Source organism: Ischnura elegans, chromosome 4 (genome assembly GCF_921293095.1).
Source record: "Ischnura elegans chromosome 4, ioIscEleg1.1, whole genome shotgun sequence".
Classification (NCBI taxonomy): Eukaryota; Metazoa; Arthropoda; class Insecta; order Odonata; family Coenagrionidae; genus Ischnura; species Ischnura elegans.
The window spans coordinates 115,709,236-115,736,581 of NC_060249.1; the positions used below are offsets into that span (position 1 = coordinate 115,709,236).

Below are 27,346 nucleotides of genomic sequence, written 5' to 3' on the forward strand. Positions count from 1 at the left end.
TGTAAGGCCTGGTTTCGAAAACCACACATCCGAGGATATATGATCACAGCTATAGAAAAGTGGTTTGCACGAATGCTTCAAGACCTCTGCTCGACTTCGGAAACAACACTGTCACGAACCACGCCACGTAGTCGCGTCTCATCTAGTTGCCCGGTTTGCAAATGCTGCTGGACGTGTATCCGTGATCACGGAGCGCGGTCGCGCACTGCGAGGCTTGGAAAACAATATTCTGGGTACTTTCCGGGTAAATGATTCTCAGGAACTGTTTTTTGGTTTTCTGCTGGCCCAATAACTCCTAGGCCTCCAAAGTGTTGGCTTCTGACTTGAGCACCATCTTCCGGAAAGTGAGTGAGGTTGCAGCATTGTGAATCTTACTCATTTTCATGAAGATGTTGCCTATGCCGAGAGCTGAAACGTTGGTGCTCCTAGAGTTAATGACCCTTCTAGTAACCTGGGAGCTTTTACTGAACTTGATGTTTCTATTTTGAGATAAATCCAACCCGTTCCTATCTGTGGCGCATCCAGATTTTGGAGAATTGGTGGAGAGACTGGGGGGTTACTTCCCAGCAGCAGTGGGGGTCCCTGAGACAACGAAAATTTTGAGAATGCTTGTAACAACACTTTTAACACTTGTCTCATTACTAATCTTCCAAATCATTGCTTTACAAACAAACATTTATGTACATTTTAATTACTTTTCCCTCAAGGTTAGTTTCTATAATGTACTAAGATTTTATATTCGACAACTGAACATAATTTTTGACTGTTATAAATTAAAAACCATTTTAACTAGGGTATATTGGATACCTTAGGAGGGGATCTGCCACTAATTCCTATCAGGGATGCCGACTAACAAAAAATTATGGGGGGGGGGGGGGCCCAAGCCGGGGATCTTGCCCCGGGAAATTTTATAAGTAGTGAGTTTGAAGTTTTTTTAAGCATTTTAGTAGGCTCATATGATCAACATTAGAACCCTGATAACTCGAATCTCGAAATCTGGACACTCCAGTGAAAATCGACAAGCCTGACATTTTTTCCTCACACCCATAACGAATTTTTGAGGGGGCTCGGGCCCCCTCAGGCCCCATGGAGTCGGCGCCACTGACTCCTATGGTAGAATAGGGTAGTTTCCTCCATTAAAGAAAACGAAAGGCAATGATTGAGATTCGTTATCCACCATTAGTGTATTCATAATATACATATTATTTGGTTTTAGAAATACCGGTTTAGACGAATAGCAATGGTCAATTTTATCCTCATTTGAAAAAGGCCAGATTGGCGCCCATGCGATGCCACTCCACCTGACGTCACAGGGACCTAGTTTCCATACGAGTAGATAGGAGTTTTACATCGTCTGAGATTACCAATGCATGCATGAGGCACAGAGCTCAGGGAAACGTCTCTTAATAATCACCTATTAAAACTGCCTATGGTCGGAAAGATTCCTTCGTTTGATAAGGTATATATAATCCTTATTTAAGCCAAGCGCTACCAGCTAGCATGGTACTCTGCTACCTGCTAGCATCCTGCGTCGTATCAGCGCTCTAAGCCTCGCCCCAACGTCACCTCACTTGCGGCAGCGGGAACCAGAACGCCGTCACACGGGGTTTTCCCAGCATTCATACTTAGCCGTCGCGTTTTCACGCGATTGAAAATTTTCACTTTTCATTTGATCGCGAAAAATAGATATTGTCATTTAAAAATCTAAAAGCGTGAAATACGTACTCCAGGAGTTATAATCTTTCGATTTAGGCAATAAAAAATAATAGGAAACCACCATATTGAAGCGTCCTGGACCTACCAGTGGTGGCGACCTTGTAGAGAGGCCTGTATGGCTGGTCAGGGTTGTCCCCGGGAACGTAGTCTCCGAGGCCAATGGTTGTGAGCGAGATGAAGCAATAGTAGAGGGCGTCCAGATAGTCCCACGAGGGCTCCAGCTTAGAGAAGATTCCAGCCGGGATGAAGAAGAGCAGGGGAGCTAGGAGTAATAGGAGGAGGGTGAGGTGCAGCAGGCGGAGGGTGAACGGGGGGTAGAGGTGGCCCAGGCGGCTGTTGATGGCCCTGAGCAGGGCCGACGAGGGCCCTGAAGTCAGGCGCTCCACAAGGGCCGTCAGCAACACCAGCGTCAGTGGGATGCCCAGCGTGGCGTACACCATGCAGAAGATCTTGCCTCCCTTGGAGAGAGGCGTCACGTGACCGTAACCTGCGGAGAAAGTGGTAGAACTGTCACATTCCTTTATCTTCCTCACCTGTGGCCAGGGATGCCGACTTACAAAAAATATTGGGGGGCCCAAACCGGGGATGATGCCCCGGGAAATTTCATAAGTAGTGAGTTTTAAGTGTTTTAAGTCAGAAGAGTTATATGATCAAAATTAGAACTCTGATAGCTCGAATCTCGATATCTGGACACTGCGAGGAAAATTGACAAGCTTGACACATTTTTTTCTCGCGCACATAACGAATTTTTGAGGGGGCTCGGGCCCCATGGAGTCGGCGCCACTGCCTGTGACTGTCACATCATCCCAGCAAATGTGGTTTCATTGGCTGTGGATGCGATTTTAAAGGCCGTTTTACACGGGGCTCGGAATTGCGCAGGTTAGAGCTGCATTAATTTTCTAAAATGGCGTGGAAGTGCGCGAATGCATGAACGAAATTAGAACGGGCTATTTTGCCGTCTCGCATCCACGCATTCTCGCATGTGTTCCAGCAATTCACCGCTTTACACGACGAAATTTTGATTGCGCCTTCGCACGTATGTCATATTGCGTAATTCCGTGCACAGTGTAAAACGGCCTTAAGACAGAGTCAAATGAAAATATAGGTTGAAATCGATAGATTCGGCTTTAATTCGGTGAAAATTCATGCTCAATGAAGATAAACGACCTTTGTAAATTTCCGCAAAGTTTTTTATTGTGCGGCGCGTTTCGACGCTATTGCGTCAATGACGGAGAATGACGCCTTGGCTTCGAAACCTGTCCTACCAATAAAAAATTGTGGAAATTTACAAATGCACCAATAAAAAATTCTGTGGAAAGTTACAAATGTTGTTTATCTTCATTCAAAATAAAGGTTATTTGCGATTAGTGGTCCTACTGCACGATGCCACGAAGAATACTCAATGACAATAAGGGGTTATAAATCGATCTCAACCTCCCTATTATTATCCCAAAATGTTTTGTTTGGAAGATCTTTAGTGTACCCAAGGCCGTAGCTAGCCCAACGCGTCGGCTGGTTTAAATCACCCTCCAAGTGTATTAGGGATTATTGTATTAGGGTGTCTCAGGTGTACCCTCTTCAAATAAACCATACCATCACATACTCTCTCTCTATACGGACTGTCCTTCCCTCAATTTTTTTATGTAATCGACCCAACTCCTGATATGACCGTCGAAATATCATTTTTTTCCTCGTTTTCATTTTATTTCAGTGATTTCTTGAGCTGCAAGAAGCAGTTTATCTGTTTAATGCCGAGTAAAACATACCCATCTCGCATCCCTAGGGGAGGGTTTTGACGTGACTGTGACGTGCGGAGGTGGTGGTGGAACTGCGATGTTAGTCACTTCCTTACATCTCTCGCAAAAGATCGTTATTGTCTTAACATCATATTTAACTTAAGGTATTTGTTCACACACCTTAGTTACTTGTACACACACACTTAGTCACCACCGACGTTCAAGTCGAGCATAAGGCCGTTTTACACGGGGCACGAAATTGCGCAGGTTATAGCTGCATTAATTTCTAAAGTGGCGTGGAATTGCGCGAATGCATGAACGAAAATAGAACACGGGCTATTTTGCCGTCTCGCATTCACGCATGTGTTCTAACAATCCGCCGCTTTACACGACGCAATTTTGATTGCGCCTTCGCACGTACGTCAGATTGCGCAATTCCGTGTACCGTGTAAAACGGCCTTTATAGTCGACTGTTGGAGCAGACTGCATCGACGTGGAACCCAGGCTTTAAAATGGAAGAATTTGACTTCGGTTTTCATTCTCCGCAACGTTTTAACGAGATATTGTCAAAGCGGCCGAAAAAGATAGTAATTCTGCGATGGCGTGTCGAAGTGATTCGAGAGGAGGTATCACTCCCGCTTGGCCGATCTTTCTTCTTGGAGTTTTACATGCCTTAAACTTGTTCTATCATCCTGAAACATTGAGGGTATATCAAGTGGACCCTCGGGAATCCGTATCTTAAATAAAGGCAGTGGCGTAGCGAGGGAGGATGTCCAGAGGGTCCGAACCCTCCCTTCCCCCCGAAATATAAAAACAAAATTACTTTCCTTCATAGAAGAACACAAATATTGGAAAAATCTTGATCTTACTAAAGATTTCTTTGACAAATGAAGTTTTTCGATTATGAGAAGTGTTAAAATTACCTTAAAACCCTCTTATTGTCCTGTTTTTTTTTTTACCCCCCCCCCCCCACCCCCGAATGACATTCCTGGATGCCCCACTGAATACAGGGTTGTCATAAAAGAATTGTGCGTTTTCAGTAATTCATAGGAAGAGAGTACGGGTAGGGTGACAGAGATTTTTCAGAGGCATCCCGATCCCTGCTTGAATTCCTTGAGGAGGACTCTCCAAGTGCAGCACTCCGTCCGTCGGATGGGACGTTAAGCCGTGGTCCCCTTGGCGTATTTCGTTGAGAGTAGGCTAATGTCGACATCGGGTTTCTCTCTTGTCCAGCGTCTAAGGGCGCACATAATGAATTTTATTAAGTATGTAACATAGCTGTTTGAAAGGACAAATTCGAAAAAAAATATAAATTTGAAAGTAATTCTGTTTCCATTTAAACCGTGATCAAAACCGCTTCATTATTTTATTTTTGATAATCTTATTTTAAAATTTTACCTTTGCATTTTCTCAAATGCGAAAGTTTTTTATATTTGATAGAAAAGTAAATGTTGACGAGGGTTCACCCTATAAAGCCTGGAATGTTCAAGGGGATAGCTTAATTTTTTAACATTCCAGGAAACTAGACAAAATACGACCGGTCTGATATGGAATGATGCGTCATCTTAATGGGTGGAATTGATTGCGCGTTAGCCATGCATCTATCATTTTTATTTCTCGTATTTCGAAAGCACTCGACAGTTTGAATATAATATTTTGATCTGTGAAAACTGCATCCAAGTCGACAGGCGAACACGTCACGCAGAGATTATCGAAATTGAAATTATTGAAATTTGTCGAGCATTGTACAGGACGGAGAAAAATTGTCTCCTTGGAAACTTATTGCTAAGTGCTCCGATTGGCCGCGAGTCTGGCCTGTTGCCTGAAGCTCTGGAGCTGGACAAAGGCAAATGCAGGCAAAGTATTCTCTTTTTCCTAAGACCGTGATTCGAATTCATGAGTTGTCCAAAGCATCTGGCAACAGAGAAAACGCGCGCATAATCGGAGCGCTTGGATCAAAGGATCTAGCAGGTTAAGATGGTGAAAAGTGCCCACAGATATTTTGAAAAATAAAAAAATTAAGAGCGTCAAAAATTATGTGTTTCCCCAAAGTTTCAGGTCGCAATTATGGCAATGAAAAAAAAAAAAAAAGAAAGACGATTTTTAGTTTTTTGACCAACATCAGCATTGTTGTTGTTAATATTTATTCTAAATCAATAATATCACAAACTAATCAATAGTCGTTGCTTTCAACAATCAAATCAAAATCCTCGTGGAATACGTAGATGTAATTGGCGAAAATCAGTTATTCCTGTTTTTGGCCGTGTTCCACCAATTTTAAAAATCTGAAAAATTAGGAATATACTGTGATGTAGGGGTGAAAAAATTTCTTTTTTCGGCGTGTTTATTATTTCCTAAAATTTTTAATTTAATTTTGGAAATTTTCAACCTACGTAGAGTTATAGTTTTCGGTCAAAACATTTTGAAAAAATAAAATCAGGATGGTGGAACGTAAGAGAATATGATACATTTTAAAATCAAGACAACGTTCTTTTCAAAATAAAAACAGGAGATATGGTTAAAACACCAAAAATTGTGTTCCATTGGGGTTCATTGCTATTGTTGAGATTTTAAACTGTGGGGAAACACATAATTTTTGATGCACTTAGTACGTATATTTTTTATTTTTCAAAGTATCTGGGGGCACTTTTCACCATTTTAACCTTCAAGACCCTCTCTGTGATTCAAAAATAATGTGTTTTCGACCTAAACACCATTAGTGATTTTGAATCCAACCGGCATCCGCAATCCGAAGTTAAAATTTCGCGACATCATTTTTCTCCACCCTCTATGTGCACTCAACGCGTACGTTTGGCGTACGAAGAATTTCATTTTTTGTTACTGAGACGGAGGCAGTCGCGGCCGACTATATATCGTCATGTCGTAAGGCAGTTTTAAAATTAGCATTCCTCTCGCGAGATATTCTCCATCGAATAGAGAGACTCAGTTGCTGGAGAGACATGTCCTTGGGTGAGATGGTGATCGTTCGTACGCTATGCAATGTGAAGTCATGAGACGACAATTGCTTACTGAATCTACGTCTAAGGCTACAGCATCGCTGTGTTGGAAATCAGTTGTGCGGTCGGTGGCTGAATGGATGAATCGCTAAGAAAAAAAATCAACTAGGAGAAGAGTCCTCCCAATTCGATAGCGAAATTTTTAAGGGTCAGAATTTTGCCATTTTTTATTGATATGTGTAGTAAATTAATTTAATTATATTGATTATAAATTTTAGGAAACAATAGACAAGCCGAAAAAAATATATGTTGGTACCCCGACATCAGAGTATACATTCCTAATTTTTTTCAGATTTTTAAAATTGGTGGAACACGGTCAAAAACAGGAATAACTGCTTTGCGCCATTTACATTCATATGTTCCACGAGGAATTTGATTTGATTGTTGAAAGCAACGACTATTGAGTAGTTTGTAATATTATTGATTGAGAATAAATATTAGCAACTACAATGCTGATGATGGTTAAAAAAAATCGTGTTTTTTTGTTTCATTGCCATTATTGCGGCCTGAAACTTTGGGAAAAAACGTATATCTTTGTAGATAAATCTGCATTAAATTCGAATTCAGTGTTTTCATTGGGGATGTGTTTTTTGTAATAACTGAGAACATGAATTCCTATGAACCGTCTTCTACAGAATTAGATGCAAAAATAGTATATTATCTTTGAGCTCTGAGAATGGGAAGGAGAGGTCAGGGATGAGATTGTGCTCATACCGATGTTATTCCTAACGATTTTTAAACGATTGACAACGTATCTCCCTTCAAAGTAATCATTCAACTTGCTTAAGCCCATTGTTTTAATGAAGTACAAAAAATAGCCAGGTAATGTGAAAAAACCTGTAGTAGTAATTTTTAAGTGTGAAGTATAACTAACAAGTAGCTTGAATTTTAGATTTATTTCCCGTTTTCTCATGATGTGTCAACTACTCATTAGTACGTAAAAGTCTGTTGAATTTTCTGCTAGTTGGTTGATTGTTGACTTAAAAAGAAGTGATAAGATCCATGCCAAGAACAACTTATCCTACAATAATGTTTTTCAGCCGTCATGCGCAATGAAATCGTGATATATTGACGTAATTCACGCATTTTTCGTCAGTTCTTACTATTAGTCGAATTATCGAATTTTCGTGAACGTTTATTTCCATAGCAGATAGAATATTGTTGCAATAAGACGTGAATTATCGCGATTCACGAAAATTCGGTACCTCTTGCCCAGGGGTCTCCAAACTCTTCAATGTAAGAGCCACATTATATATTTCCCAAATTTTTGTGGGCCGAAAGAATAAAAAATATGTTTATAAAAAACAAATCAGTGCGAGTAATTTCATTCCCTCAAAAGCTAGAGTGTGAAAATGGAAATAAAATATCTTGTTGGAAAAAATCGGGTTAAACTAAATAGACTCCTGCCTTTAGTTTTGGGCCACTAAATTATTGGGAAGAATAATACTGTTGTTTTGGCTTCAAAATTTCATTGAAATCAAGTTCCAGATGAGACGAGCCACTTGTAAGTAATCACACACGGATTCGTTTGGCGGGCCGGATGAAATTATGTGTCGGCCGGATTTGGAGACCCCTGCTCTAGCCAGTAGCTACGACGACCTCGCCATTATTGTGGCTGACCCTGACGACATCAACATTTTCTCTCTGTCGGGGGCGCAACAACCGGGAGGGGGTTAAGTGTATCCCCAAGAACAATCGTAGGAGAGAGTAGCTCGCCACCCAGAAGTCAGAAGTTTTGGCTCATCTTTACATTGACTTTCCGATTACCTATAAAAATGTATTTGCGCATTATCTCCTAGTGACTCCCCACTGACTCTGAATACTGCTGAAAAGTTTTACGTCGAGAGAATGAATCTTCTTCCCTGCTTAATCCTAAATCACGCGTTCATTATTTTCCGTTCATTTCAATTGATCGTTCCGATGATGGCGGTACAATGACCGTTTCACGCAATCATTTTCCACGATGGCTCCACGGATGATAACCCTATCCCTTTTTCCATCAATCAACAAGTCCCTTTTTCCTTCGCTAAAACTACGAATATTAAAAAAGAGGATCCTCAAGTCAGCCTTTAAATGTGTCTTCAACCACCGCGCGTTTAAATGGGTTTAGAAGAGTCGTCACTCGTGTCGCTGACGGACAAATTGATCTGAGTTTCACGGGGAATTAAGGTATAATTAGGCGTTTTAACCGAAATTTATACGATTGATGATGTGATCAATGAAATTAATTACTTTTCAATGCAAAAAAACATTACCTCGCAATTACAAACATTATAATGCAAAATGTTTAAAATAAGTGGATCGCATTGCACACATCACCGCGCCGCGGATATTTTTGGAAATTATTAAAATGCGACCGAAGTGGCAACAGAAATCAGCTTTTTATGGGATGAAATTGGGCATCCTCTATGCAGTCCGCTAGGCTAAAACCATCGTTGGTATAGCCGGTATAGCCTTTCAGCTAATGAGAACGCTAACAGCGATCGCCACGCCACCCTTGGATTTCAATTGAACTACAGTTGGAAATACGGAAAGTGACGGAATAAGCGATGAAAAAAGGGATAGTGGGAATGACCTTGTGGTTCAGAAAATGATGGGTACAGCGATCATTTCTTTGGTCCCTGAAAACCAATCGCTCGAGCTATCACTCTGGAGGGGCAGAAAAAAATGATCATTTTCCACCCCTGGTTACTTTATTACTCATTCATTTAAATTAGATAATTGTCGCTTATATCGCCATTGTCACCTTTTGCGTGTTTCATTCTTGACGATTAAAAAAAATATCATATATCGAAATCGAGATGAACGTCCTTCTGTGAGAGGACATGTCACTATTTTGAGCATTTCGCTTGCATAATGAACCGCCTCAGATTTCTCGAGACTATGAATCATCCATGGTATCAATAACTTATTACCCATGGAATTAAAAAAAATAGCCATGTAAATTGATCGGTCAAGATGATAATGAAATCTGAAAGCTCCGTTGACCTTTTAGAATACATTCAATATCTTCGTCCTCGTTAATATGAGGAATTTAGGACGAACTTGATATCATTCCACAGATGTCTGCCTTCAAAAATAATTATTCGATCGAAATAAATATAATTCCAGAATATCGTCGGAAGAGGAAAGACTCGTCAATTTTATATTTTGGTGAGATAGAATTGGAAGTTTCCGTTAAAATAACTGTCTAGCGTGTTGGCACCTCAAGAACGCTTCAGACGTTTGGAAGAAGAGACAAATTCTTTTGTTTAATAGAGCACTAAATGCTGTAGAAGAAACACCATTTTATCAAGAGTGATAAAAATGTGCATAATATCCAGGATAAAAGTTATACGAACTCAGAATATAATAAACCAAAATTTTTTCGTGGGATTGATCTCGGAGCCGATATAACGGCACCTTGATCGTCTAAGGGAATTGAGCAGTTTGAATCCTCAGCGAGAGAATATGCCTCGCATGTCTGACATTTTATTTTTGCATCATGCCTTGAAAAATTACGGTAAATTCTCAATACTGTCTTCATGTGCGTCAATAAGGACCAGTGGCGTAACTAGGAATATGCTTCGGTGGGGGATGAGGGTGGTTAGTGGGGGCTACCCCCCCAGGAAACAGGGAGTTCCGGAAAATTTTTGAAAATAACATGCCCAAAAAAAGCATTTTACATCATTTTGGCGCATTTAAAAAGGCATTTAAATTTTAACTTTAAGCAGAGGCAGTTATTATAAATCAAATCCAGAGAAGATGTTTAAATAATGTTTTGATTTCTCTGAAGCTTTGGGGGGGATACATCCCCTCATGGGCGCAGCGAAGAATTAAGTCTATTAAGAATTAAGTTTTAGGGACAAATAATACTTAGGGGTGTGGGGGTATTGCATACCCGCCTGGGTAAGAAGGAGTTGCGAGGGCCCTTCTTTAGAAAAATTTTAAGAATAATGGTTCAAAATGGCGAGTTTTACGGCCTTCTGAGGGATATTCGATTAATCCTAACACTATTCTATAAGGAATACTGATCCAAATAAGTAAAATGGATGAAACTTAAAAATTTCTCTGAGCTCTGGGGGGGGTTTTAACCCCCAAACCTTCCCCCTCGCTGCGCCACTGCATCCCCTCACCCCCCCAATAGTTACGCCACTGATAGGGGCACCTTCTATGAACAGCAGGATGTGCAATGGTCTTAATGTTCCTTGTCTTTCTAATAATTACCCTTTTTACATGCATTTAAAAATTTATTTATTAATTTATATTTATGGTCACTTATTTGCTGTCATACCATTTCATCCTGCTTTCTTTAGCCAAATTTATGCATCAGTTTACTTTGATATTTATTTATTCGATGTTATTCATTACATAGCTGTTACTTAGCCTCGGCTAAAATTTAATTTTATCTTTTTCTATGAAATGAATTCCAATTGTACTTGCACAAAGGTTTTTTTTAGCTGTTTAACATAATAATGATAGATTATTTATGTGCCTATACGAATCATATTATACGTGTACTACGTATACTCACCGATTGTGGTGATCACTGTGCTGGAGAAGAAGAGTGATTGGCCGAAGCTCCAGTTGGGTTCGCCGGTGACGTTCCTCGCCGCCGACACCCCTCGCTTGCTCGCCTCCATCACCTCTCGGATCAGATCTTCCAGGGCATCATCTGGTGGGAACAGAAGGAAACACATCGTCAGATGCATTCATCGAAATCAAATTATCATTGTTTCCACCTGGGGTGGAGTTTATCACGAAAAAATCGTTTGGCTTATAAAAGCCATTGCCTTATGTACGGATAATGCCTAGCCTGTATTTGAACCCGGTATCTCAATTAATGCATTGAAAGCGTAACTGGTAACATACCTGACCGGCCGTTGGGAGATCCGGGGTCGTATCCCGGATAGGCCAAATGGTTTTTTCATGGTGTATATCACCTTTGATGTAGGTAATTTTGCACCCATGCGCTTGACATGCTTGAGCGATTGTAAATAGATATGTTTTGGAGCGACACGTAGAAAATCATATTAGAATCCCACTATATTTCCAGGCCCGACATAAACGATTAATTACGAGAGATGTTTTGCCGAACGGATAGGTATGGGAATTAGTTTTTACCCGTAACAATAAAGTACTTTAATAGGTAATTATTATGTCAATCTTCGCATATACTCTAGAGGTAGTAAGTCAGTCTCCATTAAAAATTAAAGTAAACATTTATAGCAATGCTTTAAAGGAATTCTATCAAAATTTTTAGACCATAAGGGGATAGTCCAAAATAAATGTCCGCGCTACGTGTTAAGTATTTTGGTAGCTGCTGCTGTTGTTTTGTCGCAAGGCGAAAACACTTTGTAGAGAGCGACATATCACATGCTGATAATGTTTTCATTTTAGCCCGCGCCGTGGCTATCGCTTTAACGAACATATCTTAGCAAAAACATGTGATTAAGTCCGTGCGTTACCGAAGCTCTCCGCGTTTCACTTCTTCGTAATCGCATTCACATTGCGATATGTCACATTGTCCACTTTTAGTCTTTCTCACGCATATTCTGGGCATCTCTATGTATAATAAAACAATAATGATATTATAAAACAAAGAAAAACAACCTTTTTTTGTGTCACAACCGTACCCAGGAAAAATGTCACAACCGTACCCAAAAAAAAAACAAACACCATGTCGATACAAAATAACTTTCTAACAAAGTAATCGCTGCTATTGAAGCAATAATGTCTATCTTATATCGGGGAAATATACTCAGCATTCTATATGTATTCATGTAAAAAAAATCATTAGAAGAAATCGGACAAAAATACTTAGTTTTGACTGTTGAAAACCAATATCTGCTATCTGTTAGTCTATATGGCGTGCGGCGGCTGACACATTACTGTGACACAGGTTCATAAGTGCAAGCTGCTCCTCCATCCCTTTGTACAATCCGCTAATCCCTCTAATTTTACTAGTACGACGACTGTCATTACCGTACCCTGGCACAACCGTACCAATCTACCCTACCGCATATTCAAGGTGTGGTCTGATGAGGGGGACGACGCTTGACCACCTTGTAATGCATGCTCTCTATACCTCTGACAAATGTTCTTGTTACATAAGTGTATGCTCAACCGCAGAACCTAGGTCGTACCACCTAAGGAAAAATGAGATCAGATTTTACTTATATATTTCCTTAAGATGCAAAAGCCACAAAACGGCTTCAGATAAAAAATATTTTCTGTTCAAATATGTTTTACCTGTCATGTATGTACTCGATACCAACTCTTTGCACCGATATAAAAAATGTATATAAATTTGTAATACAGTGTGTGCCATAAGTCATTGAAAATGTAGCCTAATATTTGGAATTATATAATATCAGGTGATTTTTCCGGGTATTCTTCCGCGTTTATCCATTTTGTAGGACAATATTTCGCCAACGTTCCAGTTGGCTTCCTCAGGTCCACTGAAGTGTCGATGCAGAAAGTTGTTCATCTTATATACACCCCGTTTGCCGCCTTTTTTGTGGAGGTGTGCCCTGATTGGTCAGGATCTTTGAAGACTTTTCCACGCGCTGGCGAGATTGTAGCCGTCTTCACGGTTGAAGTTCTTTGTCGTTTTGGCGATTTCAATTGTCTCCCTGATTATTCTCGGGTAGTAGCGGCCTTCTTTGTTCAAAAGAGAGGCGTTGTCAAAGTTGGAAACTTTGGGAATTATATAATTAATTTATAGCTTATTCGATGGCAGAACTATGGATAGGTTGAAGAATATACAGGGATGCGGATGCTGATGAAGTTCATATATTAATATTGCGTGCCAATCCCTAATCACATATCAGTTTTTTCTATACGCATTTCTACTAAACCTACTAATTCAGCAGCCACGCTTTATTCTACGAAAATATGAAAAGTCGATATTTTAAAGTTTTTATTGCCTTTTATACTCTTCTTGGAAAAAGCGTGTTTTTTAAAATATTTTTTAAAATGTTATTTTATTTTTTTGATGCTTTTATGTTTCGTGGAGGGACCGGGATTTTTTTTAGGAGGATAGAAGGCAATAGTTATGTATTCGATGGCCGTCGCATCGTTTTCTTGTCAGTCGTCGCAAATTTCCGTATTCGGAGGGGGCGTGCGTGATGAATGGGCGACCCCTTCGACTTGTCCTCGTCTTCCTCACACGGCGCACGTCCTCACGACCCTCAGAGTAAGCGCTGCCAACCGTTCGGAACGTCTCGGACAGTCCACATTTGAATGCAATGGTCTGGAAAGAGAAATGCCTAATACCGACATTTGTGTTTAAATCATATTTGTAATTCGTTCGATGGAATTTTAGTGTCTCATGCAGACAGGTGCGTTTAATCCCTTCCAATTCGATTAATTTTCCGAATATCGTGCTCCTATTCTCTATCTATTTTTTTCTGTGGTTCTGTTTTAAATGGCATGCAATGAAATGATATTTTATAATTTGTAATAAACGTAGAACCGTGAAATAAAATGTGATTATTAAACATGTAGAACACTATCACTACTCGAATAAAATCATTTTAATCCTTTCAATGCATCATGTTTCAAGAAATATGAATTATTTATGTATACTATGTGTGTTTTAACATTTTTAAGCTTTCAAAATAATTACATTGTTCCTCTAAATAGTGCTAAAATTATGAAAATTCGATGACGAGATACACTCGTCATTGCGCGGTTTGGCATCGAAAGTTCATGACGAGATAGACTCGTCATTACAGCGGATGGGGTTAAGGTGCATTCACTATCTACATCATTTAATCTCCTGTCCGGCTGCTTTGAAAGTAAAAAGGGTCCATGAAATGTTCATCTCCGTTGGCTGGGAATTGTTCGGAATGTTGGATGAAAATATTAACACCTGTATTAAAAAAAATAGTGGGTATGGGGCTCAATAATGAACAATATCGAGTTACTCCACAGAAATAGAGCCAGTTAAGATATTAATATGTATTTAAAATTGAGAAATTCACCTAAATGCGGAAAGTATTCTCTTTGCTCCTAATCGTAATCGTTCCTTTCGTTTATCGCACATGGCGAGTCCGAGCAAAGAGAGAAATGACGTCAGTGAAACCGCCTATGAATGTATACCATTTTCTTGATTAACCCCTTCCAACAAAGTTTTAAGCTTCCATGTCTCAGGTAGATCTTGGATTTCAAATGGGTTGTTTTGGAAATAGGTGCATTGCATTGCATTTCTATGCATTTCTTTTCCTATGCATTTCTTTTAGTGTCCTCGAAACGATGGGAAAAATTTCAAAAATCTTGGAAATCTAGCGAGTTGGCAACCCTACCGTCACACCGATGAGGGAGGAGTGTCCACTGCACACGGACTCCTTGAATAAATGAATAAATATTCTCACCCCCTAGTGACGGAAAAGAATGATCTCCCGCCCCGCCCCTTCCTCATCACCATTTGCCGCATACTCACGTTGATTCCCGTGGATTTAGATCCCACTCGCATTCCACTCATATTGTCGCCCCCTTTCCTCTTCTATGGAAGGAGGAATGGCCTCATACCGGCATTTGTGCTTAGATCATATTTGTAACTAATTCAATGGAATTTTAGTGTCTCATGCTGACAGGTGCGTTTAAGGTGCATACACTATTCATACACATTCACTACATACATCAACAGTCGTGGAACATGGCTGGAGCGAACCTGGACTCGTCATAAAATTTGGCGAAGCTAAAATTATCGACGAGGAAAGAAGATATTAATCCCAGGCTGATGAGGGAGTCAATTGACATCACCAAAACGCCAAGAAAGTTCAACAGGTGACCAACCATCTGACGAACGCTTGGAAGAGAGTTTTTCAGAAACCGGTATATTGATTTCTGGCTTTTTCCATCTACCACAGCACCGTTGTCCTCGTCCTTTTTCTATTATATGTTCCTATCCCTTTCTTTCCTTACCTGTGAATTTATTTGAATATTCATGTATCTCCCTTGCTCTATATATTTACCGTGAGGCAAAATAGGCACGTGCCTAGGGGCGTCGCAGCCCAAGGGGCGCCTTCTGTTAGGCAACCGGCAATGATCTGTACTGGAGGTGCCTCGAAGGGCACCGCCGCGCCGTCAGCAGGCTTATTATTATATGTGTGTTCCGTCTGCCTGCAGGCGCCCTCTTTGCCTCTCTTTAAATATTGTTTATATAAAATGTTTTAGTGGCATAAAAGTTAAACTGTTTAAAATAGTTTTACTCCTAGCTATTTAAAAAAATTCAATTGTCTATGTTTTCCCTGCGTAAAAATTCAAGCATAAACTTATGATGTTGGTATGTCTGTTTATTCCTTTTTTCTCAACCTTACCTCATGCGAGTGACTATGCCTTATCATAAAAATCGGGGAATGTGGGGGGGGGGGGGGCTCTATAGTGAGAAGGGGCGCTCAGTGGAGAGCTGCCTACAGCGTAACTTTGGTTAAATCTGGCCCTGGATCAACTTCTGTCAACCAACGCGGCGAAAACCCGAAATATGGAGAGATTCTCGAATCCTGAACGCTACGGAAGACAACGAGCCAAAATCAACGTAACACCCCTCAAGCCATTTAAATAGGCGTGTGATCTGAGGACGTCAGTCGTTTACGGATAAAAAGTAAATGCTCTTACGAAGTTCAGGATAGAAGTCATTCAATTCCTTCTTTGTCTGGAGGAAAAACGAATTCCCGTATCTATCCGATCGGAAAAATATTTTCCTTAATTTATCGTTTCTATTGGACCTGGAAAAAGAGCGGAGCTCTAATATGATTTTCTCCGCGTTGCTCTATCAAAAGGTACCTATTGTCAATAGGGTAGTTTCCTTCATCAAAGAAAATGAAAGGCATTGATTGCGATTCGTTACCCACCATTAGTGTATTCATAATATACATATTATTTGGTTTTAGAAATACCGGTTTAGACGAATGGCAAGGGTCAATTTTATCCTCATTTGAAAAAGGCCAGATTGGCGCCCATGCGATGCCACTCCACGTGACGTCACAGGGACCTAGTTTCTATACGAGTAGGTAGAAGTTTTACATCGTCTGAGATTACCAATGCATGCATGAGAGACAGAGCTCAGGGAAACATGTCTTAACAATCACCTATTAAAACTAGCTAAGGTCGGAAAGTTTTCTTCCTTTGATAAGGTATTAATAATCCTTATTTAAGCCAAGAGCTACCAGCTAGCATCCTGCGTCGTATCAGCGATCAAAGCCTCGCCCCAAGGTCACCTCACTTGCGGCAGCGGGAACTAGAACGACATCACACGGGAGTTTTCCCGGCATTCATACTTACCCGTCGCGTTTTCGCGCGCTTGAAAATTTTCACTTTTCATTTAATCGCGAAAAATAGATATAGTCATTTAAAAATCTAAAAGCGTGAAATACGTACTCCAGGACGATCTTTCGATTTAGGCCATAAAAAAATAATAGGAAACCATCCTATAGCACGAGCCATCCCATCCTTGCTCTCAGCCAGTGAGTCTAGCGGCTCCGAGCCTAATTCATTTAACATGTGTTACGCTTTCTGTACGGCCGTACCAGTTTTTGACGAATTGCGCGGCTTTCCATTGTATTTTTTTGAGTTCACGGATTTGATATTTTTACGCTAGATCCTTTATGCTCGCTGCATGTTCAAGGACTGTGAGGGAAAATCATATTTGACCTAAAATCAAACTTTTCATATTGAAAACACAGGTGCAATATTCCGCAAAATGAATTTTTTAAATCATCCAACCCGGGTTCAAATGTAAAAATATCACCTGGTGACGTAACGGAGAAACCCGATTCGATTTTAATTTATTCTGTGGAAAACTACGCCTGATCAATTCAGTATGGACAAAAATTTCACTCCATATCGCTAGAATCTTCGGATTCTGTACAAAACGAATTGCTTACGTAAAGGAGAGGATAGACAGAGAATTTTATGGCCGTACCCTTCATTTGTCTTCAAACCTTGACGCGCTCCAAGGGCTTGGTCACCCCAACACACCCTCCGCAGGCATACCGGGAGAATAATGATTTCCTCGTGCAGAGGGGTAGCATTATCTTCCTGGAACTTCGTCGCTGGTTTCCTATCGGTTCACGCTGGTTTCCTATCGGTTCACGCTGGTTTCCTATCGGTTCACGCTGGTTTCCAATCGGTTCACAATGGTTTTAACGTGCCGCTCTGGCATCATGCTTCGAAGGTTTCGTGGTTTTTCCTTTCTGCATAAAATGCGTTCCAATAAATTTTAGATAATTAAAATTGATAGATAACTATGAACTGTATTAGCTAAGTAGCCTACGGTAAACATTGCAAAAAAGGTATGTCAAAATTCTAGTATCTTCTTTTTTGTTAATTTACAATTTATCTTTTATATTTTATAATCGTAAAAACATAATTATAAAATATTTATGCTGTTTATGAATCAAAATTATGTACTCATTTTCATTCCAATACCTGATGAAGGTGCTTGAATATATCGAAACGTCGGCAAAAATTGCGTTTCAAATTTTTAAGAGCTTTACTCCAAGGCACTAATTTACTATTAAAGACAGGGGTAAAGAGAGAGAAAAACTCAAATACCCCCACACAGGTTTTTATCTATGGGGTAACCTAAAGCTTTCAATTATTGTTTAAAATGTGTGAAAAATTCTGGACGAAAGGGAAGCAATTTATATTATTTTACTTCGCCGTGATGTTCAAGTCCCCGAAGGTCACCGCTTTGACCTATGGAGAGAAATAATGACGGTAATTAATTGATAAATACCAATAGCATTGTGGAACCAAATTTTTTCTAGCAGCGAAAGATGGCCAGATATCAGCTGAAAATCAACAAAAAGAAGACTAAGATATTAGTTTGCAGTAAAAGAGAGGAGGCTAAAACAAACATCAACCTAGGAAAGCATAAGCTTGAAGAGGTGAACGAGTTCTCTTACCTGGGAAGCCGAATTACCAGCGATGGACGGAGCAAGAAAGAAATACACAGTAGAATAGCGCAGGCGAAGAGGGCTTTCTACAAAAAGAAGAATCTTCTTACAGCTGAAAATACCAGCATAGAGGTAAGGAAACAATTCATGAGATGCTACATATGGAGTATGTTTCTCTATGGAAGCGAGGCTTGGACGTTGACAGCAGCAGAGAAGTCAAGAGTGGAAGCATTCGAAATGTGGTGCTACCGAAGAATGATGAAGATAAAATGGATTGACCGTGTGAGTAACCATGAAGTGCTAAGGAGAGTGGGAGAAAAGAGAAGCCTCCTAAAAACATTAAGCAGAAGATGGGACAACTTAGTTGGTCACATTTTGAGGCACGATGGTCTGATGAAGATAATCGTTGAAGGACAAGTGGAAGGGAAAAAGGGCAAGGGACGGCCCCGAATGAGTTATATCGGACAGGTTATAAAGGATGTAAAAGAGAATAAATATGTAGCTATGAAGAGATTAGCGGATAGGAGAGAGAAATGGAGAGCTGCATCAAACCAATCTTAGGATTGTTGACTAATGATGATGATGAGCGAAAGATCAAGAGTTACGTTAAGCGATTTATCTTTTAATGATTGTGATATCATTATCTGGTGTTCTGCCCGTCAGCAGGACCCCCGCACCATCGCTGTCTCCATTCTTTCCTGTCTCTGGCCATTTCTTTGAAGTCTATATATTTTCCTATTTTCAAGTTGTCAATAAACTTCAGCCTTCTCCTTCCCCTTCTTCTGATCCCTTCCGCCGTTCCCTCCAAGGCTACCTTCAAAATGCCATTCCCTCTCATCTAATGTCCCAGCCAGTTACTCTTACTTTTGTTTATTTTATCCGTCAACGTTCTTTCCTCGTCTATCCTATTCAACACTTGCTCATTCCTTACTCGATCCGTCCACCGTATTCCCTCCATCTTCCTCCAAACCCACATCTCAAACGTCTCAATCTTGTTCCTGTCTCTCTTCCCCATCGTTCAAGTCTCAGATCCATACATAAATACACTCCACACATAACACTTCTTCAATCTCTTCCTCAATTTTAAGTCCAGTCCCTTGTTACACAGCACTTTTCTTCTTCTTAAAAACTTCTCTCGCCATTCCTATCCTTCTTTAATATTGTATTATTATTGTCTTCACGGAATATAATATAGACTGCATAAAAAGTTGTACATACTTTTTAGGCATAGTTTGTACGATTTTTTTTACAACTATGGATACGAATATTGTTGAAAGAGTTATAATTACTAGAAGTTATAATTAATGCTCGCTAAAACTTGGTGCCTCTACTAATAGGTACTTTTAAATTGCTTGCTCCGTGTTCCCGTCAGTGAGATCATTTTTCTTCCGAAAATAAGAGAGAGGATACTGTAGAAACGGAAGGAATATCGCCGTATAAATAATTATCCTATCCGGGAATAGAAACCAGAATCTACCGATTTCAAACACAATTATTCGTTTGCGCACCGCAGAGTGCGTAAGCAAGCGATTGTGTTTGATATCGGTAGATTCGGGTTCGATTATCGGCTAGAATAAATGATTATTTTTACGGCGATATTCGGGAACAAACTTAACAGTTCGTAAACAAACGATTATGGGTACATAACGGGATGAATTTGTACGAAAAAAAAAATTCCAAAAGCGTCCATTACTATTCTATTTTAATTTTCCTTCCCCCGCCTTTTAATATCATTGTTGTTATTTGTTTCTCGGCTTTCGCATCTCTGGTGAGTAATTTTCGACTTTTTTTTTTAAACGTTACCGCCGTGCAGTTTTAGTTTTTTCTTCTGATTTGATGCGTCATGAAGCAGTTTTTCCTGCCAACGCCTCAAATATTTGCATGCTTTAACTGTAGAAGTTATTTTAAGTACTCAGGTGAGAAATATCCAAATCTCAAATGCACACATCGCGAGGCAGTCACTATGAGAGAGAGGATAGTGTGGGCACGAAAGAAACATCGTAGCGAAAAATGATCATTTCACCTGGCCGTGATTCGAACCGGGATCTACCAATTTTAAATACATAGTCATCTGTTTATGCAATGGTGGGTTATAGGGTACTTGACTGGGTGAATTTTTATGCGAATAAGTTTTCGTAAATAAAAGCGTCCTTTATTATTTTATTTTAACCTTTCCTGTGGTTTGTCACAGTTTGATGCTGAAATTTAAATTTGAAAGGTGAAGTATATCTCCGATTTCTCTGGGAATTAAAGGAGAAGAAATATTTCGGGTCGCGCGCTTTGCATCTGACCGAATGAGTCGCGTCTAAAGACTCCCGCTAGCCCTTCGCTCTCGTAAAAATCGTGAATCACTCGAAATGGCGCATTGGAATGACCCAATTTAGCTCCGGTTGCCCTCTGCGGCCTCTGTGCTCTTCTTTCCGCGCGCATTTTATCCTCGGGTCACGGGAGATTTATTTTTCCTTTCATTATGGTCTTGACACGGATAATTTTAGGCTGAAAATCGAATTTGTGACTGAAGAAGTAATTGATGCATCAAACGGAAAAGAAAGAAAATAAACTTATACAAGAATAAAGAGGGAAGCTAGTCAAAGTGATCATCGACACGCCCACACCATAAGTGGATATTAGTTAAGTATATAAAACGTACGAAAATAAATTCAGTAGAAATATTGCCGTATTTTATTTATTTAATATCTATGAGTGATGAACGTAAGTGAAACTTATCGGTGTATTTTATTCTATGAAAGTTAAACTCACTTCGGGAAGTACCATTTCGTAAGTACCGAATGAAACCCCAAGAGTTTTCACTTACCTGGTGATGAGAATGATGGCGTTTATTCGTATTTCTCTCTCAATAAGTATATTTTTTTCAACATTTTTTATTGCAGTGCTATTTCCGCCAGGATTGGCGGGGATACGAAAAATCATTCGCACCTTTACTGTGGCATTGTTGTTTTTTAAATCTATGACTGTCTTGTCCAGCCTTAGAGTCTTTATAAGAAAAGTCTTTAGTAATTGCTATTTTATAGATATTACAATTTTAAGTGAAAATAGCCATAAATTAACATGGGATGTTGCGCATATTGGCCAACAGTGGCGAAGCAGGGGGGTTTTTGGGGGATAAACCCCCCCCCCCCCCCAGAGCTCAGAGAAATTTTTAAGTTAAATCCATTTTACTTATTTGGATCAGTATTACTTATGGAATAGTGCTAAGATTTATCAAATGTCCCTTAGAAAGCCGTAAAACTCGCCGTTTTGAACCATTATACTTCAAATTCTTTTGGAGGACACCCGCAACTCCTGCTTACCCTGGTAAGTATGCAATACCTCCTCAGCCGTAAGTATTAGTTGCGCCTAAAACCTCCCCTAACCTTAATTCCTAGCGGCGCCCCTGTTGGCCAATGCTATTTTGCATGTCCTTCATTACATTATCACTTAGGGTAAGCACTCATGAACACCGTATTGGGTTCAAATGACGTGTACTTTCGCGGTGAATGTTTCCCTCTGGCCACATTGACGAAAAATGTCGAATTCACAGCAAAAGATACTTTTTGACATGGAAAAAAAAACTTTGGTGTCCTGTACGCTCACTAAATGATCCTGAAAAACTGTTTTTACAAATTGTAATTGTTGGCTTAAGGGGATGGGGTGCTTTGCGACGATATCTCAGGGATAAGGTCCAGATGAGTCTCCAATCGGCTGCTATCTTTCCCGCTGTGACTGATCGGTCGAAGGGGAAGGAGGAGTTATCGAGTTGAGGGGAGGGGAGAGAGGGCGTGGTTTGGGGGAGGAGGAGGAGGAGGAGGGTGGGTGAAATGGTTGGGGAGTTCAACGGTTCGCCCTGCGAAGGAAGCACTGCAACAAGTCTCCGAGGGACGCCTGCACTCGTCCGCGGGAACGAGTTATGGTGGGGACTTGAACTTGACCTGAGCAAATGTACTAGCGGTACATTTATTGCGTAGATCGTCCAACTAATCCCATGTATACGTTGTGTATTGTGCAGCGGCGGACACAGATGGGGGCGCAGGGGGCGCGCTCCCCCCCTTTGCGGTCCCGCCTGTACTGCCAAACATTGCAGAGCCGCAATTATAACTTTTTCATATCATAAGATGGCATTGTCTTGTTTGTGTGTAATAAATTTAATGAAAATTTTCTTAGACTCTGCCTGTGAATTGATCATTTTTTATTAGGATAAAAGTAAAGGTAACTCAAGATATATTTTTGCGCCCCCCCTCGAGTTTTTTTCTGTATCCGCTACTGGTATTGTGTCAACATAAAGATGATAGATGAAATATAGTATCTGAGAGGTGCGATAACTTCGAACCTATCGTTCGGAACACGTATAAGAAATATCTATGGCGGAGCCCTGAAAAAGCCAGGCTGTTGTGGGTAGACTTTCGGATCACTCGTTCGGCCACTCACAGAATATGCAGCGACCATATTGGATCCGGCGCAGATGGACTTCATAACTATCGGGGAGATAACTGTAAGGGAATGTAATAAATTGTGAATTGTGAGGGTTGGGGAAATTCATCCTAATTCTCTTAATCCGTGAAATCAAAAATATCCCCGAAAGACTGTCACAAAAGCACGTTAAAGATCAAACCAGCGAGTGAGTACCTCTACTCATCTTCCTGAAAGCATGCTTCAAATAACCATCATTGCGAACAACTGGAATGAAATTAAACTGAACGTAGGGAATTTATTGATTGCGGAAGGAGAAGATAACTCCGAAGGCAATAATTATGAATAACATAACCACAAAACATAACGGCAATAACTAACAAACTAAACAAATAAAAACTGGTAACAAATCACAGGAAAAATATACTGAAAGATAATGGACGCTTTTTGCAATTTATTTTCGTAAAATTCACCCCGGAAAATACACATTACCCCACGCTTTAATTAATAACAATGGCTGCAACTTAGTTGAGAGATTCGGTTAAGCGTCACAAATATGTTAAACGAATCAGACGGAGTCGCTAGAGACTCAAGAGGCTTTCCGCTAAGGTGGTATTGTTTTTAGCAGGTGAGAATGCATATCTTTCAGACCGAGAAAGAGAACATCATATTATAACCTCATTATATTTCGAGGACCGACAGAAACGATAAATTAAGAGAGATATTTGACCAAACGGATTGGGATTGGAATTCGTTTCTGCCCCGAGCATTAAAGGACGTCAGTAAATGCTTGGCGGAGCTTCATTATAGCATTTTCTTGTTATTGGTAAACGGCTGGTGTCCTAGCAACCCTCGCCGCGCGCCTATTGAGGCGGCTTGTGTGGTAGTATGTAGATGTAGGTGAAATGCCTGGGAATTACGATAACCTCGAACCTCTCGTGGGGAACATTCGTGGGAATAAGGAATATTTGCGGCATAGCCCTGAAGAAATTAGGATTCGTCAAGCGTATTGTGGGAAGATCTTCGGATGAGAAGGTAAAAGAAAGGTGTTATTTCGCACCTGTCCGACCGCACCTTGAATATGCAGCGAGCGTATGGGATCCGGTGCAGAAAGACTTAATCCGCGAACTGGATAAAATACAAAGGAAGGCTGCGCGGTTCGTCAAAAACTGCTACGTGCGTTTAGACAGCGTTACTCTGATGTTAAGCGAATTAGGCTGGGAGCTGCTGGAGACTCGGAGGCTGTGCGCTAGGCTTAGATTGCTTGAACAATTGAGAATGGATATCTTTAAGAACGACACAGAGAACATAGTATTGGAGCCAAACTATATTTCCAGATCCGATAGAAGCGATAAATTGAGAGATATGTTTTGCCGAACGGATAGATATGGGAATTCATTTTTCCCCCGAACCATAAAGGACTTCAATAAACGCTAGTCCCAACTTCGTTAGAGCACTTCATTTTTTTGTCTGTAAACGGCTGGTATCCTAACACCCTCTGCCACACGCCTTTTAGGCGGCTTGCGGGGTATTTTGTAGATGTAGATGCATATGAATATGGCGGTGTGAACATAAACCGTCTCAAACCGACTAATTTCCCTCATACCCAGTGGTAGCTGCCGACTTTCCGGAGTAATCATCGTGTGAGTTGTCCAATTCAATGAGGCAATCCCTAAGGAAAGAAAATTACAAGAACCCTACATGTAGGGTTCTTGTAAAATTATAACATATCTGTTACAGCCTTTTTTTATTCTTGTGATGCGACCGTTGACTTAAACGTGAATCTTGTTGCACATCCATCCATGGCTCCAAATACCGCATTTCTGCCGCTGTTTCCTTCGTTAAAGAAATGCATGGAATCTGAGAGCTCTTGTTCACCTTGTGATCCATGCTTTCTATTTTTCTAACAGAAAATTTTCTTAGTATAAAATGTAAGTGGATACTTAACCGCTGAACATACGTCGTAACACCAAAGGAAAAGTGAGAACAGAGTTTGCTGGGAGCTATTTTATATTTCCTTGAGATAGTGCCAAAGCCATAAAACAGCTTCAGATTTTAAAAATATTTTCTATTTTAATATTTCTTGCCTGCTCTGCATGTAGTAGGTACCAACTGTTTATACCGATGCAAAGAAATCTCTTATTTGTGATACAGCGCTTGTATCTTTCGAAATGTAGTCTAACATTAGGAATAATCCAATTAATTGATAACTTACCCGACGTCCATTCTTATTAGTATGCCATAATTGAATTTATTAGCATCAAAAATGCTTTTTCAATCTAGTTTAAACCTTTTCAAGATTGCTATTTGCACACATAGTCCTGGGGAGTTTAGGCAATGCAGACGCAAGAACTTGTCGGGACGCAGTAAACAGAAATTGTTGAAGATAGCATTCATTAATATTTAAGGATGCGACTCGTGATGAAAAATTAATTTACTTTAGCCGGTAAGAGGAATTTTTAATGGGGAATTTCATCCTTGATGTGTATACGCCTGAGTGCGAGATTGCGTACAAAGTTGCTTGATTCATGCAGTGGTTTGTATTATTATTTCGTTGACGATGTACCGTCATTTCCAGAATCATAAACCTTATTTTTCAGCGCTAAGTAAGAGGTGAGTTTAGCACAAGTACAATATCCGTTGACGCGATGGTGGTCTGTTGTTAAAGCCTGAATCACATGATCATTTGTTTCAACCCTCTTAGCTTTTCGCGACCGGAAAAGTGATCGCTCGAGTGATCATTTTTCTGAATCACACGGTCCCTCCCGCCGTCGCTTTTCGCATCATTTCCAATATCACAGCTCTATGTCGTTCCCACGATTGTCAAACGTTGCGTTGCAATCGCTCCATTCTGGGGAATGCGTTCTGATTGGCTGATATGGGGTTTCAGCGACGAAAAAAGCGACCACACGAGTGATGAAAAAAGTGATGGGAATCCTCATCATTGGAGTGGTCGCGAAAAACAATTGCGCGCGATAGTAATTTTTCGAGTGATCGCTGGAGTTATCACTCGAAAATGACGAAAATAAATGATCGTGTGATTCAGGCTTAATTCAGACTTTCGTGTTAATATTCTGTGATCGAGGGCATTGATTTTGCAGGGTGGAGAGTTGGAGAGGCTCACTCAATATTAGGAGAAAAAATTCCAAATCTTCGGCTCAGTATATCATCTTATTATCCGTTAAACGAAACGCTTTTCTTATTCGCAAACCTTCGTTCCCGCAGTCCTCGCTCCTCAGAGCGGTTTACAGTCGGGAAGATTCACGTTTGTCACATCGAGGGAAGAAGCATTTCGGTCCGAAATTGTTTTTTCGTGTCTCGTATATCTACTCCCCATCCCTCTCCTCTGCTTTTGACCGCCACTCTGCGGTCGTATGCCCCCACGTTTTCATCCACGGTGCCGTATTGAGTTGCGGGATGTCGGTTACGGTCAACGATTGGGCCCGATGGATGTACCTAACAACCCTGTCCCATGTTTCCCATCTCCAGTGGTGGGCGAAGGCTAAGGTTTCACTCTGGACAAACTTATGTAACCCCTTCACAGTTGCGTGTTACTTCTCGTGATTTCAAGGGCTTGTTGTGAATTTACGAATTGCTTGTGATATGACGGCCACGGTGCACAGGTCGGCACTTCGTGAGACTAACAAGGAGACTTTGCGTAAGTGATATCAAGGAAGAAGATTTTTATTTTCTTTTTTATTTGAAGATTTTTCTTTTTTATTTGAAAGTAGACACTTAGAAAGGAATACTGTTCAAGGGTTTTGTCCACATACGCCTGGGTTTGAGAGAAAAAATCATTTGAAATTTAAAAGTCAAGGTCATGTTTAGGCCGATTTGGCGTAGTGGTAGCGTATCGCGTTTTCGTTTTGAAAGACCAGGGTTCGAGACTATCAGAGAGTAAATTTTATTCAATCTGCCACCTTCTCCATTTTTTGTAATCTGTTCCATCTTCTTCAGATTTGTTGATTTCAGACGTTTTACATTTTTTTACTTGACTGATTTTTGAGAATAAGCCCTAAATTGACATTTATGTCGCTAGCTAACACTTGCTTCGAATTTTTCTTTCCGTTGCCAAGATTCATCCAAGCAGGAGTGATAAAACTGTGGTGCTGGCATCGAAGTGAAGGGAACTTATTTCCAAAGCAAAAGATTTTAAGCATACTGTCTTTGAAGAGTTTCCCAGGTTCCTCCTGTGAGTAGATTTTTACCCGTCTACCTATATGATCAATTTTTAGTATTCCTAAACGTCGCTATTGCTATTTTTACATTAGTTGATGTCCAGTAGTCTATTTTTTTACTTGGCAATTGTAAGGAAATGCCCTTTTAACTTAATTTATGTTGATTAATAACTTTTGAGGCATGTATTTTGTTGCCAAGAACCTATTCAAGTGAATTCGATATACCGGAGATATTGAGTTCGAAGTTAAAAGACTAAAATTTTGTGTGTAATAGGATTTTCGAATGGAAGAAAGAACTTTTGTCCTCAACACTTGAATAGTTGAAGCGCTAGACGAATAGAACGAAGTTCTTTTAACAAGTAATAACCTGGACAGGAGGTTGAAGTTCTGTAGCCAAGCCATATAGC

General features: G+C 40.2%; 1 protein-coding gene across 2 annotated transcripts in view; it reads right to left on the reverse strand.

Annotated features, from left to right (window-relative positions):
* LOC124157936 (potassium channel subfamily K member 6-like) overlaps window positions 1-27,346 on the reverse strand; it is a 49,598-nt gene that overhangs the window by 8,326 nt on the left and 13,926 nt on the right. For both annotated transcript variants that reach the window (XM_046533038.1, XM_046533037.1), the window contains exons 2-3: window positions 10,983-11,123; window positions 1,802-2,203 (exon numbers count right to left, since the gene is read on the reverse strand). In XM_046533038.1, coding sequence (XP_046388994.1) covers window positions 1,802-2,203; window positions 10,983-11,123 — 543 coding nt within the window. The remainder of the gene's footprint in view (window positions 1-1,801; window positions 2,204-10,982; window positions 11,124-27,346) is intronic.